Raw genomic sequence first — 12,342 nt, forward strand, 5'->3', positions numbered from 1 at the left:
CGACACATGGGGATATTGGTTGGAAACAGAGGCATGTTTCCATTTGGCCAAAGGCGTTGGACTTCCTAAATGGGAACTTTCCCAAGTGTCGGCGTCCCTGAGTTGCTGTCCAAGTGATGAAATCCCAATCCTTATCTGAGCTCTCAAGAGAGACTGAGAGGCTTTTCTGGACCAGAACTCAACTTTATACCAAAATGAATTAAAGTATGCTTTTGGATGATGCAGAGTGGATTTGGAGCCAAGATATCTAGTGATTCTTTCCTCAGCCAGAGGGATCATAATTCAACAAGGATACATTAAAAACATACAGTAAATCCAAACTTAAAAGAAGAGGATGGTTTGAAAGCAGTTGATTGAGAAGACTTGTGGCTGGTGCTGAACAGGGAATGCACTAAAAAGTGCTGCCCATTTTAAGGTTCCCTCTTGTCTTCCTCCGGTCGTGTGACGGACCAGCGCGACCTTACGTAATACGTCATCACGTCAAGAGGTCACGGATTACGTATGCAAAACCGTTCCGAGATTATTTAGTATCATTCCACATACAACAATGTCTTTGTGTCAGTTTATTGTTTAAAATGGTCTGCAAATGTGCGTTTCATATATGTAACACGTGACCTTTTGACGTCATTACGCAATTACGCCGTCACTCGACTGGAGGAAGATGAGAAGTTGTGGTTTAAAAGTGCATATTTTTTATTTTTCTTGCCATAAATGACAATCGTTTTGCTAGATAAGACCCTTATGCCTCATTTGGGATCGTTTAGAGTTCTTTAAAACTGCAATTTTAAACTGCATTAAAACTGTTAAGTGTTGGGGTCCATTAAAGTCTATTAAAATGAGAGAAAAATCCTGGAATGTTTTCCTCAAAAAATATAATTTCTTCTCGACTGAACAAAAAAAGACATCAACATTTTGGATGACACGGTGGTGAGTAAATATCTGGATTTTTTTGGAAAATGGACTAATCCTTTAAGTCAATGCAAAAACACAAATAGGCATCCTGCGGCGTGGTAAGCGTGAATAGCGCTGAATGCGCGGACGGAACGGGGCGATGGCGCGTTCCGCGCAAATTGAGCGTTGACCGGTGATCCATGTGAGTTGAAAAACTCAACTTTGGCGGATTTTCGCACCGCGTTAACCAATTAGGAGCTTTTTTTTCAGTGACGTGATTACAGGAAGCAAGCGGAGGCAGAAAACCAAAACAACAATGGAGGACAATCATCGCTATACGAGACATCTTCGTACTTTTAAAGGCTTGTTTGGAAAAAAGTGAGTGTGGAGGTCGAACAATGTGGTAAGTTTACTCAATTTGTGCAATATAAGCCCCTACAATGATGTCACGAATGACTAGAATTTCACAGTGGCACAAAATAAAACGTGGCGATTTTTTTAAGCGGATTAAAATGAGAACTATATTGTAAAGCGGAAGAGCACTTAGTTTGCGGCACTTCGACCACGGGCGCAGTGATATTGATGGAAGTTTGAGCGAGATGGGGAGTATTCAGGAGTGATGATGTCGCTGCGCGCCGGGGTCGAAGTGCTTCAAACTAAGTGCTCTTCCACCATACAATATAGTTCTTATTTTAATCCACTTAAAAAATTGCCACGTTTTATTTTGTGCCACCATATTGTCTTTAAATAGGGAAAACATGGAAGTGTTTGGTGGCTTCTAAATTAATCTCTGTTTGGATCCTAAGGAATGAATGGGGCTAAGCTAAATGCTAACACATTCACAACGCGCTGTACAAAGATTAAGTGCACACACTGAAAAAAGATAGGGATGTATTAATTTGTCTAAGCTGAGGTAAGAACATAGTAAAATATTGAAAAATGGTGGTGTTCTCCTTTAAGTGTAGACTCATATAGTCCGGCTATGAGTAACCCACTTCTGACCAAAATAGACTTTACATGTCGTTTTTGCCAAATTTACATGTCGTTTTTGTCGTTTATTCCCTCATTTTAGTTGTTTTTCATTTATTTATTGCATTTTGTTTCATTTAATTATTTATTTTATTAATTTTATTTTTGGGCTCTGGTTATACATCTATTAAATTTTCACTGACTTTTGCCACTTGTTCTAGCCTAGACTTATGTTGGGCTGTGTTTGGATATTAGACATCTTTCAAACGCAAAACAACTTACTGGAAGTGCTCCCGAATGTGACCACAGTTATAAATTTTTAAAAACATGTCTGTAAATATAAACAAGATTATATTAACAATGAAAAATGATTGTTACCAGTCCACAATGCTAGCTATAAACGGTAAAGAGAAATGACCTTGTGTACATCTGGCCTCTGCGCAGAGGCATGAAATGCCATAAGTCTTTACAATCTGCTTCATTCGGGAAAGCTCTCCCGGTGCGCTGAAGTGGAAAGACAGCCGCTACGACTCAAAAGACATCTTTTGGTCGAAAAAGCATTTTACACCTGATTAGCAAACTCATGTAGGGTACCCAGACATATGCTTCTCGCATGATGCCCACATCATAGATGGTTGCCACATGGCAGGAGAACATATTTATGACAGATTTAGGGTTACAAATTTATGACACTTACTATGGCATGTGGTCCAATAGCTCGATTGGTAAGCATTGTGCTAGCAAAGATCAGCAATTTGATTGTCAAGTGAACAAATGTAATGTAAACTTTTGCGCTGCTAAGACAATGCTCTACCAATTAAGCTACAGGTACACCTAAGTTCAGTTTCGTATTAGGCAGAATACATTAAATGAAGGAATAGAGGTAACATATTTTACCTCTAACAGTTAAGTGTCCATTAAGGGGTCCATCCATAGCGATCAGGGTCACAGCATCTATGTTGTCATTATCAACGATCTGTAGGTTCTCCCATGTGATGGGTCTAGATTGGCCTTCCAGCAGATCCAACCCTGTGAGAACAGAGATGCTTAGCTTCAAAGACAATGACTATTTATCATATTATATATTTAATTTAACAAATCGTACCCATATTCCATGAGACTCGAGGGGCGTTGGTCTCTGCAGTACGGATAGAGATGTGCATCAAGATGGGCGAGCTCGCCGCAAATGAGCCATCGATGGCTTCGAACTCAACCTGCACGACAAAAGGGGTTGGGTGATTCTCACGAAACCATTGAAACACCACGGCACTAATGATTTTAGCTTTAAAATGTGTAATATAGTAACATTAAAAAGCATCAGAATTAACACAATACTGTGTTCTACCTTGCACAATGTGTGACTTCAAGATAAGAATTTATAATTGGAAATTTTATCTCATTTTCTGCTGAAATTCTCATTACCGCAATGTGTCCGGTTGTGTTTGAACATGCGTTATGTTGTAATTTAATCAAATTAACACAAAAATATTAAGAAAAAAAATAAATGGATGTTTTGCTAGACTACTTTAGATGACAGAAAAAATATTTACTGAATATTCATGTATAATAATAATGAAGAAAAATTAGGAAAATGATGTGTCCATGCCTGATGTTCTCATCCTCCGCAACACTTTTTAAGAACAGTTTAAGCACACATACAGAATTTGAATAAAGTTTGATTTTGAGTGACCAAGCACATGGACCAGTTACTTCAAGATGGCTACCAGGTAAGATCATTTTTTTACAGTTAATTTGAAATATTGTCTTGTCAGAATGCTTACACGACATTTTGATTATCATTACCGAAACAGATGCTTATTAAATCTTAATTTAATTAATAGAAGCATAATACTTTGATTTTAAATGCATGTGCAGAATCTCCAAATTATGTTCTTTCAGGTTTGTCATGTCATTTTGAAAATATGTCAGTGTTGATGTTTTCTGACTGTTGCGGTAATGAGATTTTTTAGGACTAATTTTTTAAATTATGTTACAAAAAGTGTTAAATGATAAGTAAAAGTTTTTAAATTAATGTTCCCATTTACTCCAGACTTTGTTTTTCAATTTAAGCAATTTTTACATTTTCATGCTTGACATTTTTAAAATCAAGTTTTTGTGCGAATCACTCGGTTAATTTTAAGACGTGAGCAATAGTGGGAATTTAATAAAATGTATACATTTATAGGAAACTAACCTCGTAGTTTCTCCTGGCTGTGTGGCTGCTGTTCGGTGGCTGATAGGCAATCTTCATCTCATTCAGATCTTGCCACGAAAACGAGGAGACAATTTTAGTGTGATCATCTAAGTGAGTTACGTATCCTTCCTCCGGTGGCTTTGTCACGTTGAAGATAAGCTGAGCCTGAGGGGTCTCATCATCTTTGGCATCCAGGGCGGCAGTGGTCACGGGGGTCAGGATAAACTGATCCACCTCTAGGATGAACGTGGACATGAAGGCAGCATGGGGAGGTTGATTCGGCATAGCCCCTTGAATCAGTACTGGTAACCAGATATTCTCAGACTGGGACAGAAAAGGAGGACATTTAGGGGCAGTTTCCTGGACTAGTCCTGGACTAAAATAAATGTAAGAGCTGTCCAAACTGAAAACAACTCACACTGACATATCTTAAAATACATCAGTGCTCTTTGTTTTGCCTCAAAATGCATGCAAGTCATGTTTTAGGCATGTTTGTTAAAACTAGTTACATTTTCTAATTAAACTGAGGCCTAGTCCTTGCTTAAAGGTCACGTTCTTTCTGATCCCATTTTTTAAACCCTAGTTAGTGTGTAATGTTGCTATAATAGCATAAATAATACCTGTAAAATGATAAAGCTCAAAGTTCACTGCCAGGCGATATATTTTCTTTAACAGAATTCGCCTTTCAAAGCCGTCAGCGAATGTCCGGTTTGGACTACAGCCCTCTACTTCCTGCTTTAATGACGTCACTAGAACAGTTTTTTGACTAAACCACACCCACAGGAATATGTCAGTCGCCAGCTAAGCTAACGGCAAGCTAAGCTGCTATCGAATCACAACACACTAAACAAACTACACAATCAGAACTCGATATGTATTTTTGAAGGAGGGACTTCATAGAACAAGAAAGACATCAGCCTGTTTTGAGGACAGTGAAACCAGCGCTATACAAATAAGTAAATTGTGTGAAAAATACCGCGTTTTTTACACGTGAAACATAAACACATGTTATATTGCGCACTGTAAACACAAGCAAAGCTTCAAAACAGAAAGAATGGGACCTTCAAGCTAATCCCTGTCCGGGAAACCACCCCTTAGTGCTGTGATGTATTTAAACCTTTACTTTAAAAAAAGATTTGTTGGTTCAATTTAAAAATAGTCAAAAAAAAAAAAAATTGTCAACTAATATTTTTTAAGTTGAATTAACTCAAATTTGAAGGCAACCAGGTAACTTACTCTTTAAAAGGAATATTTAACTTTTTTTCCACTAAAAGTCTGATATTTACTCACCCCCATGTCATCCAAGATGTTTATTTATTTTTTTAGTCGAGAAGAAATTAAGTTTTTTGAGGAAAACATTTTAGGATTTTTCTCCATATACTTTATCGGACCTCAACAGTTTACAGTTTCAATGCAGTTAAAAATTGCAGTTTCAACGGGCTCTAAACGATCCCAACCGAGGCATAAGGGTTTTCACTAGCAAAACGATCTTAATTTTTGCAAAAAAATGAAAACTAAGTACTCTTCTTGCACTAGCCTTGTGATGCGGCAGTGTGACTTTACTTATTACGTAAACATGTCGAAAGGTCGTGCGTGACGTATGCGAAACTACCACTACAAGTGTAAAGAAAGAGGACCGTTCTGACAGTGTTGTATGAGGAATGATACCAATTAATGTCTTTGTGTCAGTGTATTGTTTAAAGTGGTCTGTAAGTGTGTGTTTCACATATGTAACGTGTGTCATTTTGACGTGATTACATAATACTTAAGGTCGCGCAAGACGAGAAGTTGTGGTTTAAAAGTGCTTTTTTTCTTGGCGAAAAAGACAATTGTTTCGCTAGTTAAAGACCCTTATGCGTCGTTTGGGATAGTTTAGAGCCCGTTGTAACTGCAATTTTAAACTGCATTGAAACTGTAAACTGACATAAACATCTTGGATGACATGGAGTGAAATAAATTATTCAGATTTTTTATAAAAGATGAGCAATCCTTTAAGTAATGCCTAGTCTGACTTTTTTTTACACTGTACGGCCACTGGGCACTGAAACCGAACATTTTTGAAAACCACTGCCAGGGTGAGAATTTTAAGAAATGTAGTGTTGCAGTGTTGTCACGTAGAGAGTAAAACAGGGGTTTTTGCCTTGTGACCTCAGAATATACGCCGTTATCCGCTGTGTTTGATGTACGCCGCTGACTGCTTTGTTGACGATTCTGTGCAATGGCGGACGTATCCCAAATCTCCCTTTTCCTTTGTGCGTCATGTTGTTATCCTACCGGAACCGGTAATAACTTTTTGTCAGGCTTCTGATTGGCCAAGGTGGCTTTAGGATTTGGGTCATATCGCCGCCTGCTGGTGTGGAATGCTCTTGACAGCGCTTGATAGCGTGTTTTTGCTTTATCATCTGAACAGAGATTTCTTTTAATCCGAGCATGTGTGGACGGGTTTTTTTGGGAGAAAAAACTCCGGTTATAAAAATACCCCTGTCCGTGTGGACTAGGCCTAAACCAATGTATTTTTTTACAGTGTTGTACATGCATAATTAAAGATGCATAGCATGCCTCGCGAAACTCAACAAATGCGGGTACTATAGGCTAATATTGGAGAAGTCGAAGCATTCTGTATGATATTTTACCTCCAGTAAGGCTCGTGAGGACTGGTCCCTAAACTCCACCCTGATTGGGATGTAATCAATCTCTGGTGATGGAGGGCTCAGGTGCTGGTACTTCAAACCTGAAGTTAGGAACTCGGAGCAATCGGTCTTCAAGAACTCTACTTCCCTCGTGTTGTGGTCACAAGCCTTGTTTCCTGGACAGGCTATTCCAGTATGCCGCCCTTGAAAGATTTAAAGACATGTTACAAGATCTACTAACAAACTCTAATTTTCAAATAAAGGATGTGAAACATATATCTTATGTGGTTAAAGGTCCAGTGTGGGTTTTTTAGCGCATCTAGTGGTGACATTGCGAATTGCAACCCACAGCGTACCCCCCCCCCAATTTCAAAACGCAAAGAGAAGCTACGGTAGCCACCACAGGACAAACATGTCGTCTGAGACAACATAGGGACAATACACACTCTGTAGAGCAGTTTGTTATGCAGTTATGTGTAATATATTGCATTGCTGTCCAGAGATCCTTCTAAAAGTCCCACATTGCACCTTTAAATGTATCACTATATGCTTAAAAGACCTATTCTTGTTCCAGGCTCAGATGTCACTGGCCTTTCGAGATCCTCAACCACCAGTTGACCAAGCATTGGAACGTTGATCTCGGAGCTCAGAAGACGGACGGTGCACACCACACCGGGCTGAGTTTTAAAGGTAAGGACACTGCTATTGATGGTGTTGGAGAGCCCATAAAACTCTGGAACCACCAAAGGGACGCTTCCAAGTTCTGTTAGGCTCCTCTGAGGTTCCAACACCTTCACGTTTAGCAGGACAGTCTCGATAAAGGTGTCAGTGTTGGTAAACCTGAGCAAAAAGAACATGTAACGGCTAAAGTCTCAATCTAATGATAAGATTATGTGATATGATCTTATTAAAGATATCATGCTTACATTTTCACATCATGTTTTTACATTATGTATAGGATGAAGTTAAAGATAATAACCACATGATATTTCACCTATAGACCCTCAGCATGATGGTGTCTTCTTCTATAAGTGGGCTGCCGTTATGGACATACTTCACTTCATCAGGTAAGAACTGGCAATCAAAAACCTGCAATGCAACTTATTTATTTATCTTCTTGCAAACACAGCATTGTGGTACAATTTGATACAAGTGGATTTTTTCGGCTACCTGAGGTGTGAGCTTTCCAACTCTCTGTGTGATGGGTTCAGTGACCACCACTTCCACCTTGCAGGCCTCGGACGCCCCAATCGATCGGAACCGGAGTTCACCTGCCGTGACGAACACAGAACGGCCCCTGGCTACCTGGAGGCCGGCGTTTAACTCAACCAGACTTAAACCTTGTGCGTGTAGCCAAAGGTAACTCAAGGTAAATATGTAAACGAAAACCATCTCTTCGGTTTTGGTTTGGAGGAACAAAAACTTATTTGGGATTTCGGCACATGTGAGATCCAGGACTGTGTTTTTAGTTTAGATGAGTCTGGCAGTCATTTTCAGCTGGAGTATATGCTGTATATAGGTGAAACAAAACAAGAAATGAATGAATACAATAAATAAAATTTCACTAATATTTAAAACTATGTAAAGACTAAAACTACAATAGTGACCAAAAGTGATGCCCGGGAGGGGGGGATTTGTACATAATGCCCCCTCAGGTTATATTAAACCATCAAAATATGAGGTGTATAATGTTACAAAATGGACAAAACAATACAATTTTAAGGTATTTATTTATTAGACTGTGGCAGTAGCATTTCAAAACATACAGCTCTGCACCTAAAGATGTCCTGTGTACCTCAGAGAACCTTATTTGTAATAAAGAGTTACATATTAGTACCTACCTAATAAATACACATCGTTATATCTGTATATAAAAAGGTCCCTATAGTTGGTACCTACTGGTACCAAAGAGTGCATATTAGTACCTCAAAGGTACATATTGATACGAAATGTGTAAATATCTGTACCTAAATGGTACATATTAGGACTTTTATAAAGGGTACTGCCTCTGTGACAGCCAGGGACAATTTTTTGCGGTGGGTTTTTTCCTACCAAGGGCCAAAAATCAAACCTGACTGAGGGCCGTGAGCCAAAAGTAGGCTAAATGTTGCTGTTTTATATTAAAATTAAAGTTGCCCTGATTCTTCTAATTTATAATTTTCTAATATTTAAAAAATAAATAAGCAAACATTATTCTGTTTATGCACAACTAATGCAATTTTTTAATTTCAAAGGTAACTGTTGTAAAAAAAAGAAATAATTTCACCAATCATTTTTAAATTTCCATTTGTCTGTATGTCACTGCCTCGACCTTTCCATTATTAGCCTGTAGTACCCGTATTTGTTCAGTTTCATGAGGCATGCTATGCACCTTTAATTATGCTTATACATAAAAATTATTCACTTTAATTCCTTGCATTTAATTTCAATTTACATTTTTGTAATGTACATATAAAGCAAAATGTTTTTTACATTTTAGATAATGCTGGGCAAAGATTAATCGCGATTAATCGCATAGAAAATAAAAGTGAATTTTTGCATCATATATGTATGTGTACTGTATGTAATTATTATGTATATTTAAAGACACACACATACATATATACATTTCAGAATATTTTTATTTATATATTAATTATATAAATGTTTTTGTTTATATATAATAAACTGTGCTGTGTGTAATTATTATGTATATATAAATACACACACATTCATGTATGTATTTAAGAAACATTTACATGTGTATATATATTTATTTATATTTGTATATATTTTAAATTATATATAAATAAAAAAAATGATATTTAAATAAAACATTTCTTAAATGTATATATATGTATGTGTGTGTGTTTAAATATACATAATATTTACACACATCACAAACTCATATGTTATGCCAAAAATTACTTTTATTTTGTATGAGATTAATCTAGATTAATCTATGCCCAGCCCTAATATATATTTAATAATATAATATAATATATTTATGTTTCTTAAATACATACATGAGTGTGTGTTTAAAGGTCCCTAATAATTACACACAATACACACTAATATAATATGCAAAATTTCACTTTTATTTTGTATGCGATTAATCGCGATAAATCTTTGCCCAGCACTAATTTTTGAAAATGTTTAATTAGAAATATGAACATCTGTGTCAATGATGTTTATCCTTTTCCCTTATCTCACGTGGCATGACTGGCCAAATTAAAGGTCATTAAGGGCCAACTTTGGCCTGCGGGCCCTAGTTTGGGCACCTCTCGTCTAAACATACCAATATATATCTGAAAATATCTGAATATAAAGTGAAGATTTGTAATTTTAAGTGAGGACAGATAATTTTAATAATGGTAATTTAATTTTAATGTTTCTAGTGATTACTGAAATTGATGAATTGAAATAGTGTATGATTAGAAGAGAGTCCTGTTGTTGAAATTAAGTGAAGTGATTATGGTTTATATATTTAATGACGAATGAAGCTAATGAAATATAATATGTGTAATTTTATTCACTGACTTATTTATTGTTATTTTCATATTTTAGTGTCTAATGTTATCATTGAATTGAAAATTGTGTATTTATAGTTGGAAGTCTTAAAGGAATATTCCATTTTCTTAAAAGAAAAATCCAGATAATTTACTCACCACCATGTCACCCAAAATGTCGATGTCTGTCTTTGTTCAGTAGAGAAGAAATTATGTTTTTTGAGGAAAACATTGCAGGATTTTTCTCATTTTAATGGACCCCAACAGAGCCCAACATTTAATACTTAACACTTAACAGTTTTTTCAACGGAGTTTCAAAGGTCTATAAACGATCCCAAACAAGGCATAAGGGTCTTATCTAGCGAAACGATTGTCATTTTTGACAAGAAAAATAAAAAATATGCTCTTTTAAACCACAACTTTTCTTCTAGGTCCGGTCCAGCGTGACCTAACGTAAATGCGTAGTGACGTAGGGAGGTCACGTGTTACATATATAAAATGCAAATTTGCAGACCATTTTAAACAATAAACTGACACAAAGACATTAATTAGTATCAGTTGACATACAACAACGTAGGAACGGTCCTCTTTCAACAGATTTGTAAACACTGGGGCGGAGTTTCGCGTCCGTCCTCTGTGACCTCTTGACATCATGACGTATTGGTGGGGTCACGCTGGCGCATCACGACCGGATCTAGACGAGAAGTTGTGGTTTAAAAGTGGATGTTTTTTGTTTTTGTTTTCAGGAATGACGGTCGTTTCGCTGGATGGGACCCTTGTGCCTCGTTTGGGGTCGTTTGGAGTCATTTGAAACTCCGTTGAAAAAAAACTGTTAAGTGTTGAGTTAAGTATTAAATGTTGGGCTCTATTAAAGTCCATTAAAATTAGAAAAATCCTGCAACGTTTTCCTCAAAAAACATAATTTCTTATCGACTGAACAAAGAAAGACATCAACATTTTGGATGACATGGTGGTGAGTAAATTATCTGGATTTTTCTTTTAAGAAAATTGAATATTCCTTTAAGGATGGAATTAGTTGATTACTTGTTATCGTTAGTGTTTAACTGAAGTGCTCATGATAACTTGTTTTTATGAAATTTTTGTATGTTAGATTTTTTTGGAAAAATTGTTTATTTAGTGACCTGCCCAAGGACTACAGATGAAATTAGCTAGTAGCTAAATCTGGTGCAGAGCATCAAAAAAAAAAGATGTGTTCCAAGTGTAGCTCAGTGGTGGAGCATTGCGTTTGCAGCACAAAAGGTCATGGGTTCGAACCCAGGGAACACACTGATAAAACTGTATAGCTTGTAATGCAATGTAAGTCGCTTTGGATAAAAATGTCTGCCAAATGCATAAATATAAGATGTTAATTGTTCAAAGTTGCACATCACTTTTGGCAACTACTGTATGTCATTTCTATCACTAACAAAAGAATCGACATTTTAACTGAAACAGAACGGACAAGAAGGGGTTAATTTTTCCCTGCTGAAACTAAAATCAGGCCAGTGATCAAAGAAGCCTGTGAACTACATGTAGCCAAACACCAAATAAACCCAGACAGCACAGGTGCTATCACACATGCGATTTGGCATAAACCCACATCTGGCATTTCAGTAGAAAAATCAAATTTGGGCTATGAAGCATACATGTTTTAGTCCAGTGTACTACAGTCATACCTCATGGTCCAAACATCCCATCCCAAAACAAGAAAGGTTTCATAAATGTGAACTGGCTACAAAATCTGCATGAGAATTTAGCATCTAAACCTTTAATACTCATTCATCTTGAAGACTTTTAAATAAACTGCATGTTTAAACATGACTCAGCATCGACTCTTGACGTATGAAACAGATGCTAACGTGTTCAGACAAATAAAGAATTAAAAACCGACAGCCCGAATCTCTAAAACCCCATTACGTTCTCTTTCAAAGAAAGGTTTCTAGCCTATAAACACCAAGTACGTGTGAAAACCACTGATTGTAAAATTTGCATTAAAATGTGTCTAAAACACAGAACAAAAAACAAACAGAGATTGTTAACATACCTAAAGCTGAATCCACTGCTGGCCTTTAGTTTCCCTCGACTGTGCAAACTAACAGAGCAGGAATCCTGTCAGCTCAGCCCACCTCAGGTCTACCCCCTGCTGAAAAAGACCACAAAGAACCATTAC

General features: G+C 36.9%; 1 protein-coding gene and 1 long non-coding RNA gene across 9 annotated transcripts in view; one reads left to right on the forward strand and one right to left on the reverse strand.

The window, feature by feature from the left end:
* frem1b (Fras1 related extracellular matrix 1b) overlaps nucleotides 1-12,342 on the reverse strand; it is a 136,768-nt gene that overhangs the window by 92,136 nt on the left and 32,290 nt on the right. For all 4 annotated transcript variants that reach the window (XM_073862231.1, XM_073862232.1, XM_073862233.1 and 1 more), the window contains 8 exons: nucleotides 12,217-12,315; nucleotides 7,855-8,193; nucleotides 7,679-7,773; nucleotides 7,244-7,524; nucleotides 6,688-6,887; nucleotides 4,055-4,378; nucleotides 2,966-3,074; nucleotides 2,758-2,889 (listed from right to left, as the gene is read on the reverse strand). In XM_073862231.1, the coding sequence (XP_073718332.1) occupies nucleotides 2,758-2,889; nucleotides 2,966-3,074; nucleotides 4,055-4,378; nucleotides 6,688-6,887; nucleotides 7,244-7,524; nucleotides 7,679-7,773; nucleotides 7,855-8,076 (1,363 nt within the window). In that variant the 5' untranslated portion in view covers nucleotides 8,077-8,193; nucleotides 12,217-12,315. The remainder of the gene's footprint in view (nucleotides 1-2,757; nucleotides 2,890-2,965; nucleotides 3,075-4,054; nucleotides 4,379-6,687; nucleotides 6,888-7,243; nucleotides 7,525-7,678; nucleotides 7,774-7,854; nucleotides 8,194-12,216; nucleotides 12,316-12,342) is intronic.
* LOC129453999 (uncharacterized) overlaps nucleotides 1-12,342 on the forward strand; it is a 41,138-nt gene that overhangs the window by 23,803 nt on the left and 4,993 nt on the right. For all 5 annotated transcript variants that reach the window (XR_012366083.1, XR_012366082.1, XR_012366081.1 and 2 more), the window contains 3 exons: nucleotides 7,259-7,374; nucleotides 7,685-7,751; nucleotides 7,919-8,053. This is a non-coding gene — a long non-coding RNA (uncharacterized lncRNA). The remainder of the gene's footprint in view (nucleotides 1-7,258; nucleotides 7,375-7,684; nucleotides 7,752-7,918; nucleotides 8,054-12,342) is intronic.

Source organism: Misgurnus anguillicaudatus, chromosome 23, assembly GCF_027580225.2.
Source record: "Misgurnus anguillicaudatus chromosome 23, ASM2758022v2, whole genome shotgun sequence".
NCBI classification, from domain to species: domain Eukaryota; kingdom Metazoa; phylum Chordata; class Actinopteri; order Cypriniformes; family Cobitidae; genus Misgurnus; species Misgurnus anguillicaudatus.